The sequence below is a fragment of the Gastrolobium bilobum genome, unplaced genomic scaffold, assembly GCF_033153095.1.
Source record: "Gastrolobium bilobum isolate Gb01-03AN ecotype WA unplaced genomic scaffold, APGP_CSIRO_Gbil_v1 utg6164, whole genome shotgun sequence".
NCBI classification, from domain to species: Eukaryota; Viridiplantae; Streptophyta; class Magnoliopsida; order Fabales; family Fabaceae; genus Gastrolobium; species Gastrolobium bilobum.
The window spans coordinates 119,219-129,490 of NW_026896481.1; the positions used below are offsets into that span (position 1 = coordinate 119,219).

At 32.3% G+C, this 10,272-nt stretch overlaps 1 protein-coding gene across 1 annotated transcript; it reads left to right on the top strand.

Moving 5' to 3' along the window:
- Window positions 1–750: 750 nt before the first annotated feature.
- Window positions 751–8,546, top strand: LOC133299932 (probable glycosyltransferase At3g07620). Its single transcript, XM_061499425.1, has 5 exons — window positions 751–1,020; window positions 1,719–1,988; window positions 5,033–5,187; window positions 6,319–6,667; window positions 7,887–8,546. The coding sequence occupies exons 1-5, from the start codon at window positions 751–753 to the stop codon at window positions 8,544–8,546; spliced, it is 1,704 nt and encodes a 567-aa protein (XP_061355409.1).
- The last annotated feature ends 1,726 nt before the right edge of the window (window positions 8,547–10,272 follow it).

Here is a 10,272-nt window from a genome sequence, read left to right on the forward strand (position 1 = left end):
TGAAGATTAAGATGTCAACTACATTTTGCCAAAATTTGGTAGCAATTGGAGTTGTACGTAGACCTGTAGCGGCGTTTTAATGGAGACTACCCAGAATTTCCCTGCACATGTGGTTGTCTGGTGCTATTTTTGGGGAATTTATTTCTCCCTCAATTCTTGGTCAAATTAGGCCCATGATATGTCAAATTGAATCTTGAGGTTTATAGTTTACTATATAAAAATTTGAGAGAAATTGGTGGAGTGTTTTTGTCCAGAATCATTGAAAGAGTAAAGGCTGTTTGGAGCTCTATTTGAGGTTGGCTGGCAGCTTTGCTTGTCCAACTTTAAACGATGATAACCGGAGTAAACGAGAACTTTATGGAGAGTGTGATATCTTGTTGGAAATATAATTAAGTCTAGAATAACATACTAAAATATGGGGGTTCTTAACTTGCGGATCTCTCGCAATATCCAGATTACTGAACCATGTTTTGTTATGTAAAAACCGTAAAAGTGAGATTTATGCTAAGTGGGTTTATGGGAACCCCTTAGTGACTTAAGAGAAACATTATATGATAGTTAGGCATTATTTATAATTATTCCGTGTTTAGTTTTCAGTTATGATAACAACTTTTACTCATTACGTTTTATTATTGTTTTAAATGCTCACGTAATAAAAAGGAAAAAGTTTACTCGCATTTTTATAAATGAACTATTGTGATTGTAACTACGCTTAATATCATAATTAATGTTAATTATACCGGTATACAAATGGCTATTACAGTGCAAGTTCTAAGAGGAAAATATTGTAACTCTAAGAGAGGTCCTGAAATATTCACCAAAAGGAAGGGTGATTCTCGACTCTGGATAAACACATGTAGAATGTGGAACACACTTGATGATAGTAGCATTTGGGAAATTGGAAATGGTTCCCATATTTTGTTCTGTAATGTTAAATGGCAAGGTGAAGGCTGTAATCTTATTGAGCTTGTGACTAGTGAAGTGCTTGCTGGAGAACTTAATAAGAAAGTGGCAGACTATGTAAATAATACGAGGCAGTGGATTGTAGGGGCCTTTAATTGTTGGCTTCCTAGCATTGTGGTGCAAAACATTTAGAATACCTTTCCTTTAGAGCAATCAGAGGAAAGAATGATTTTTACATGGAAACCTAAAGATCACTACGAAGGCATTGTATGACTACTTAGCTGGGAAAGGTCCTGATGTCTCTCAGGCTCACATAAAGTGGAAGACTTCGTGGGAATAGAAAGAACCCCAAAGAATCAAAATACTTATGTGGAAAGTGATGCATCATCGCCTCCCAACTCAAGATATGATAGCTATATGGGGCCATACCATCCCTATTTTCTTGTTATCTCACCAAATAAATGAAACAATATTGCATGCTCTAAGGGACTGTGGTCAAGATAAAAAGGTCTGGTCTAGCCTTATCCCCCCTGGTTGGAATGGAATTCTTTCAAAGTAACCATAGCAAATGGTTAGAGAAGAATCTAGGGAATGCCAACACTAGAGTTTATGACTCTTATTGGCTTATTATCTTTTTCACAACTTGCTCTCTAATCTAGTATTAACGAAATGCGCAAGTGCATAAGCATAAGTCTTCAAAGGACTTCTTTAGTGTCCCCTACATTTTATGCCAAGCTGCCTAAACAGATGGGGCATTTTTGCAACTAAAAAAGGCTTCTCCTTATCATAGTCGCATACAATTGTATATCAAATAGGAACCTCCTGAGGAAGGATGGATAAAGATTAACACAGACGGTGTCGCTCGAGGTAACCCAAGCCCTGCTACATATAGAGGGCTTGCTCAAAATCATGCAAGCTGCTCGACCATGATAGCAGAGTTCTGGGGAATCATAAAAAGTCAAGATATGGCTTGGGCAGGTGGTTGGCGAAAGGTGATTATTGAAAGTGACTCAAGTAATGCAGTAGCGGTGCTCACAAAAAATGGTGAAGCTGCTCGTGAGTCCTATTTGGTGTCTCGGATAAGGGTTTGATTGGATAGGGATTAGGAGGTTCATCTCAGTCATATATGTAAGGAAGGAAATCAAAGCGCGGACTGGTTAGCAAGCTACTCTCTAGATCAACCACAAGAGGAAGCTTATTGTTGTTATCGGTCCCCTCCCCCTAATGTTAGTCTTTTACTTTTAGCTGATATGGCTTTTGTTGGTAGCCATCGTAGTGTTGTTATATAAGTTTTGGTTTGTTTGTGTGTGTGCCTTTATTCCACCCAAAAAACATAAAAATAAAGTACTCAACAATTGATGCCTCAAGTAGCTCCTATCTTCGAATATCTATATAGAAAAGGAAGCAAGAATTTCTAGTTCACTGGCAAAGATTGTCTAAAACAAAAGCAACTTGGGAAGATGTGGCTTTTCTAAGACAACAATTTCCAAAACTTACTCTTGGGGACAAGAGTTATTTTTAAAGGGAAGGGACATGTTTAGAAATCTATTTTGACTTGTTCAAATAATTGGACTTTTTGGGTTTTGTTTGTTATTTTAATCAAATAAAGCACACATATAGGAATGTTAGTTGCAACATGTAGTAGTCGTGCGTGCAATAGGTGTGCTATGTTGTTGCTATTTTTCTATTAAAAGTTTATATTGTGTTGCTTATTTAAGAATCACTTATGAAATAAAATGAGTATCAGAAGTTTATCTCAAAGGCGCTTGTGTTGTGAGGCAATGTTCCCTCAATTGAACTCACTTCGTTTTAATTATTTTTCTGCCAAGATAGGTCGAAAAGGATAAGGCTAAATTGTAAAAGCTATTTTCCTTTTTCCTTTTTTTTTCTCTTCTTCTTGCTTCTTATGGTCCTTTACACTTTTGCTCACAAATGGTGTCTTTAAAGCTAAAACATTTCTCATCTTTTTGAAGCATAGTTCACTTACCATTACATTAAAGTTACAATTATTTTTCTTAGGGGCATGACAAAAAATCAAATGAACCAACTGTGAACTGATCTGAGTCTCACCAAAAGAACCATATTTTTTGTAATGTACTAGTTCAATAACCGAACCATTTTTTCAAAATCGGTTTGGTTTATGAATCGAATCACTTTACTAATTCGATTTAGTTTAAGCTAATAACAAATCGAAATCGAATTGAACCATACCTACTTATAATGTGAAAAAACCAATTGAACTGTAACATATTTTTTCTAACCAGTTTAAGAATAAAACTATTTTTTTCTAAACCGGTTCAAGAACCCAACCACTTTTTAATATTGGTTTGTTTTGCCCGAACTGAACCACTTTTTCGATTCAGTTTGGTGTAGAAAATTGAACCGAATCGTGCACACCCCTAATTTTTCCTTGTTGGCAACATGTAAAAAGACAAAGAAAATTGTTGATTGAAAAAAGGTTCTTTCTTTTTTAATAAAATGTATAATATTTTGGAGCTTTTTAGTTCTCAAATCTTAATTTTTTATTATATCAAATTTAGTTAAGAAAAAAATTATCTTTTGTCCTTTCATACTGAGTTTTGATAATTTATAACATAAAACTAATTTATAATACAACTCAAACATAACAAAATATCCTAAAAGGGTTTAGTGTTTGTCCTTTTAAAGGACATAGAATTATATCATTTTTTTGAGTAATTTCAAGGGTATCCTTCTGTTGTAACCGAAGACTAATCTCCATCGAATACTGTTAGACTCTTTTAGAGCGACTTTCTCAAATTATTTCTTTTTCATTTCTAGAACTCAAACTCGAGACCTCTAGTTAAGGGGTCAGATTCATTACCACCTTTGCCAATGGTGTTTGGTAGAATTGTATCATTTTAATCTGTATTTTATAGTGAGAGAAACAAAAATCTTGGGGGGAGAAAGTGACAAGTTCTTTTTTAATTCAAATCTTAAATAAAAAATATTATTTTTAACTAAAATATCTGTACTTTAAAAGAATAAACATTTTCCCATCCTAAAATCACTTTTTACTTAACATATCAAAACATAAAATTTATTTTATCGTTATTGATTTAAAAGTAAATCAGTTATACATATAATTGAATATTGAATGTTATTTTATTGTTTTTTTTTTCTTTTCAAAACTGATCTGTACATACAATATATATGGAGCTGGGGGAGTCTCTTTATTTTATTTTATTATTTTATACAACAGTGACACTAAAGTTTGAACCGATAACCTTTTTATTATTTTACTATTTCATACTTAAAGTCCTAGTTTTTAGCCCAACCCACTGGCTTAAGGGATTCGATCTCCTTAAGCAAGGAGTGGGAATAAGATATTAATTTTATTTATTTTTCTTAAACAGCATTTTAGTCTTTTGCCTCGTCCAATGCCCCATGGTATAATAGAATTGATCCAGTGTTTTGATGTATATATATATATAAGATGCGATGAATAAGCTTATACGTGTCAACGCTAACCATTTATATAGTGGCATTGAACTTACACGTACAATATGAATGCTGATCTAATTTTAATGTGTCAGATGGGCCCAAAATTTACAGTGTTAGGTCAAAATCAAATGTTAATTTTCTTTTTGTTTTTGGTGTATAACTTCGAATTTTTGATCTACAACTTACACCATATATTCTGCTAACCGCTGGGGCAATTTTGGAGAATTCACAATATGCTTTCCTTAACAACTCCGCCGAAGAATGAGATGACAAATATGGCAATGAATCGATGTTTGTTTTGAGTTTCAAGAGAATGTGGCACTTCAACAAAGTGCACTTTAGTCTGGCTGTGTTTGCTATCACTTCCATTGTTGTGTTTTTTTATATTGATTCATCAAAGGGTGTGAAAAGGGTGTCTAGATTGCATGTCTCAATACCTCATTTCCCATTGATTTATCAAAGGGTTCAAAAGGGATATACAGAATCGACTTTTTCATCATTCACAGTATGAATCTTTTGTCCCATAAATAGTATCCTCTCTTTTTTTTTTCTTCTTATGCATGTCATTTTGGTTTTGTGCGGCTAAACGTTAAGGTTTCGATATTACGGAGAATTGAGTTTTGTTAATAAATTTCTCATAAACAAAAGAAAAAATCTATATATGCAGGGAAATAGAAAATTGGAGAAGGTTGAAGCAAGTCTTGCAAAAGCTAGAGCCTTGATAAGAGAAGCTTCATTGAGAACCAATGACACCGTGCCTCCTGAAGATACTGATTATGTTCCACATGGAGACATCTACAGAAACGCCTTTGCTTTCCATAGGTATGAACTATATATCGAAAAAAAATAAAAAAAATCAACTCATCAAAAATAGAAAAAGATGTTTCAAAGTATGTTAATTGTTTTATACAAATGCATGGGGTATATGGGTAGATAATCATTTACGAGAAGTCTAGAGTTTTTTTTTTTTTTTTTTTTTTTATAAAATGAAAGTATATGCATCATAATTAATAATTTTGTTAGAATTCACTTCTTTTTTCAGCTATAAATTTCTTCTTGTATTTTACTTTTATTAAAATGACTCTGTACATTAGAAAACTAATTCCATTAAGTTTTACTTAGCTAGAGGGAGAGAAGAGAGGGATACCGTATCCGAATTTTATTATTATTTTAATAGGATTCAAATATTATTTAATAAGAGGGGAACATTTTTGTTGATCACAAACTAATATCAATTTAACTGGGTTTATCTAAAACATATTTCAAGTTCCATTTAATTAAGTTTGTATACATACAAGAATTGAGAAAATGGCAGATAGAATACAAAAAAACATTAAAAATTTTAATACATATAATCAAGAGGTAGTTTATATTTACAAATTTTTTGTTTACAAATTTTTACAGATTATACTATGTATTCCTAGGAATGTATTTCTAACTGAGTCTATTCCCAATAATATATATATTTATATAGTTGAGTTTGTAAATAAAAAATTTATAAATATAAAATTTCTTTATAAATAAACACAAAATTGTGCTGAAAATTCAGGGGGTTCAGACCCTTTGCAAAAGACATCGTAGAAGCTTGTGAATCATTCTTTTTCCCAATTATTGAACATTGCTGAAGTCAGAAGAAGCAAAGAAATGCTCCACGTACATGTTTATGCTGCCTTGAACAAATTAATGTATTGTCTATAGGACCTAACTCAAGTGTTGAAAGGTAAGATGAGGTTTGGGTGGAGTTCATAGGTTCAATTCATTGTAAACTAAATAAAAATAAAAATTTCTTCTAATTTTCCAAAAAGTATCGATTAACATATAAATAAACTTTAATCATTCTCGATCATCCTAATCATCTGTTTCTAAATTAGGAAAATATAAATAGTTGTAGCTCTTAAATGTCATTCTTTATTTATTTATTTTCATTTTTTGAATTGCTTTTATATCATATAGGAGTTACCAGTTAATGGAAAAGCTCTTTAAAATCTTCGTATATGAAGAGGGAGAGCCCCCTCTATTTCATTATGGTCCCTGCAAGAACATATATTCCATGGAAGGAATCTTTATCAACTTATTGGAAAGCAATAACCTGTTTCGGACACAGAATCCAGATGAAGCTTATGTCTACTTTCTTCCGTTTAGTGTTGTGATGATCCTTGAGCACCTCTTTCATCCAGTCATTCGTGACAAAGCTGTGTTGGGCCGAACTATTGGTGATTATGTTCATATAATATCCCACAAATATTCATATTGGAATAGAAGTTATGGAGCTGATCATTTCATGCTTTCTTGTCATGATTGGGTACTTATTTTCAATAAAAAAAAAAATTTCAATCTTCCTTCTCTAGTTATAGTGCTTGTATATATCATGGTTTAAAGAGTGATTTCACCTGTGTTTGGATAACTGTTCTGTATTTGCTCCATTAGCCCTGTCCTGTAGGCTCAATCAAGGGGGTTTTCCCCTGTATTCCCAAAGTGAGATTTTTATACCCTTACCAAAGAGAATCTTTCACTTTGTGCACAACTCACCTCATACACATCTTGAGGTGTGCTTGCCTCATGCATTGCAATGGGCTCCACCCGATAAAATGGTTATAACTTTCTCTCATCATTAGGAAATATTTTTTCACCTATATATATATATATATATATATATATATATATATATATAAAAAAGGTAGGATCCTTTGACACCAGTGTCAAATTTGAAGTTTGACACCTCATCTGAGAGCCGTTAGATAAAAAAAATCAATGGTGTTACATGTTTACACTAATGACTCTCAGATAAGGTGTCAAATTTCAAATTTGATACCTCATCTGATAGCCGTTAGATCAAAAAAGATCAATGATGTCACATGCTTACAAATTAGAGTCGTTGATCTTTTTTTATCTAACGACTATCAGATGAGATGTTAAATTTAAAATTTGACACCAGTGTCAAAAGATCCTACCTCATATATATATGGAAAGATTATATTTATAAACTCTTACAAACTATACTAAGTATAATCGGACATACTTTAATCAAGAGTGCATAACCGATCATACTTAGTGTAATTTGTAAAAAAAATTGTAAACGGATCCTACTATATATATATATATATATATATATGGAGAGAGATCATTTGACTCAAGACTAAGACTTATAAGTCTTACTCTCCATCATAACTGTTGATATATATATATATTATATATATATATATCTTGAACCATTGAAGAGGCATCTTGCATCCTATACTTTTATGAGCTTTATTGTAATATATATAGAGCCATAGTGCCCTTTCACCATCCTGTCTTTCAACTTACATCTGAAGTACTCATTGTGACTCTATTGTAGAGCTTTTGGTCCATATCACTACATCTAAGAGCACGGTTATCTTGATAGACTTTTCCCTATTAAAAATAAAATCTAAACTCCTCACTAAAGAGTTCAACAACCATTCAATCTTGTTCATTAGCAGTTGCTAAATGTGATGTGACTAATATATTTTTTTTCTGACAAGGCAATGGTTTGTATCTAGGGACCAAGAGCAACATGGTATGTTAAGGAATTATATTTTATTGCAATCCGGGTGCTATGCAATGCAAATGTCACTGAGCATTTCAATCCCAAGAAGGATGCATCATTTCCTGAAATTAACCTGGTAACAGGGGGAACAACAGGTCTTTTTGGTGGCTATCCACCATCAAATAGAACAATTTTGGCTTTCTTTGCAGGGCAAAGGCATGGTAGAATAAGACCAGTGCTTTTCCAGCATTGGGAGAACAAAGACAAAGATGTGCTAGTCTATGAGAAACTCCCAAATGGGGTTTCATACCATGAAACAATGAAGATGAGCAAGTATTGTATTTGTCCAAGTGGGTTTGAAGTGGCAAGTCCAAGAATTGTTGAGGCAATTTATGCACAATGTGTACCTGTGATAATATCACAACAATATGTTCTTCCTTTTAGTGATGTTCTTAACTGGGATTCTTTCTCAGTTCAGATTCCAGTGAGTGATATACCCAAGCTTAAGGAAATTTTGTTGGGTATATCGGAGGACAAATATATGAGATTGCAAGGAGGAGTTAAGCAAGTGCAAAGACATTTCGTGGTGAACAATCCTCCCAAGAGATATGATGTATTCCATATGATTATTCATTCAATATGGCTTAGGAGGTTGAATGTGCATGTGAAATAAGTCATGCTCTCTTTGTCATTCTCTCTGTATTCATTCTTTGGTTAATGGTGTTAACTGCTTGATTCACCTTCAATATTGGGTACTTAGAGAACAATATTCTGTTTCTCATATGGTAATTTTTATTTTATTTTTTCTTTTAAATAGATGTACACATTTGTACTTCATATGGTAATCATATAGCCAAAGAAATTCCGCATTTCAATCCTTCAAAATGGAGAGATGAATTAACTGGTTTTTTCACCCTTTTGCCTCTCATTAATTATTTAATAACTATTTTGTCCCTTATTCAGAACTATCTACCAATTTGTCTCTCTTTAATCGATTAAATCAAAAATTTAATCGATTAAATGATCAAAATAGACAAAAATCGTTGACTTGAAGATTTAGTCGATTAAATCTCCCTATTTAATCGACTAAATCTCCCATACATAAGGTTATTCTTCTGATAAAGAGGAAGATTTAATCGATTAAGTTGAAGATTTAATCGATTAAATCTTCATTTGACCATTTAATCGATTAAATTTTTGATTTAATCGATTAAAAAGGAGCAGATTGGTAGATAGTTTGCAATAAGGGGCAAAATGGTTATTAAATAATTAATGAGGAGCAAAAAGGTGAAAAAGCCTGAATTAACTTGCAACATCTTCAATTTATAGTGAGTTTGTATTCAAAAGAAATTGATTCAAGTGATATATGCTTGATTCTCTTTAAGTAAGGTCTTTGATTCAAATCTTTGTGAATGCAAAAAAATTCTTTTTGAAAAGCTGACCCCACTATACTGTGAATATTCTCGACTCGAAGAGGATTGTCTCCCTTGAAAGATATATATATAATTTATTTAAAAAAAAAAAAAAAAAAACAAGCTTGTAATATATTCCACACCATCCACAGTGTCTATATCAATTCACATGATGGAAATCTGGTTAAAGTAAAGTGTTCACTGCTAGGTTTGTGATAAAACAAAGAGTTTGCAACTTCTGCTGTTATTGAAGATGTTGCAAATGTGCCGCAGAGAGAAAAAATGTGAGATCCACACCATGCTCTCTTTTTAAGAATAAAAATTAGCAGAAGTATTTAAAACAAAAGCCCAAACGGCCAAACCTATCAAATAAGACAAATTGATTCGATTCATGTCATCAAGTTAAAGTAAAAATAAAAGTTGTTATATTTTTCTCTGTTTTTATCATCATCTATTATCTTCTTATTTAGAAGTTTAAATTTTCTACTAATGCAAGGTTAAAACTTAAATATTGCTGAGTGTCTCTTGCTCTACCATAATATTGAGGCAATAATAAAATCAATTCTAAACAATGGGGAGGGAACCGTTTAAAAAAAAAAATTATAATTTTTTGCAAATTACATTATGTACTCCCGGAAGTACATAGTATAACCTAGTGTATTTACGGGAGTACATAGTGTAATTTGTAAGAGTTTGTAAATAAAAAATTTATAAATATAATCCTTCCCCAAACAATTGATATTATATTTTACTAACATTTAGCTCTTTCTACCATTATATTTTTACATCTCTCGTTAATCTCTTTAGTCTTTACCCAATACAAGATAACAAAGTTGGATAATAAACATAAATCAAGACACCTGATAATGGTTTCGCTATTTGGTGAGGAGTTAGAGTGAATGAGGGAGAGGAAAAAGGTGAGACACCTGGGCCTGTTTGATTGTGTTTTGATTTTTTTGTTCTTAAAATTGTTTTGTAGAATAATTA

Bases quoted from the DNA above. Each gene is read 5' to 3' on its own strand.
- LOC133299932 (XM_061499425.1), top strand. From the start codon at position 751: ATGGCTATTACAGTGCAAGTTCTAAGAGGAAAATATTGTAACTCTAAG. The intron at 1,021-1,718 runs GTAAATAATACG...TATATCAAATAG, and splicing joins ATAAGAAAGTGGCAGACTAT to GAACCTCCTGAGGAAGGATG. The intron at 6,668-7,886 runs GTACTTATTTTC...GTTTGTATCTAG, and splicing joins TGCTTTCTTGTCATGATTGG to GGACCAAGAGCAACATGGTA.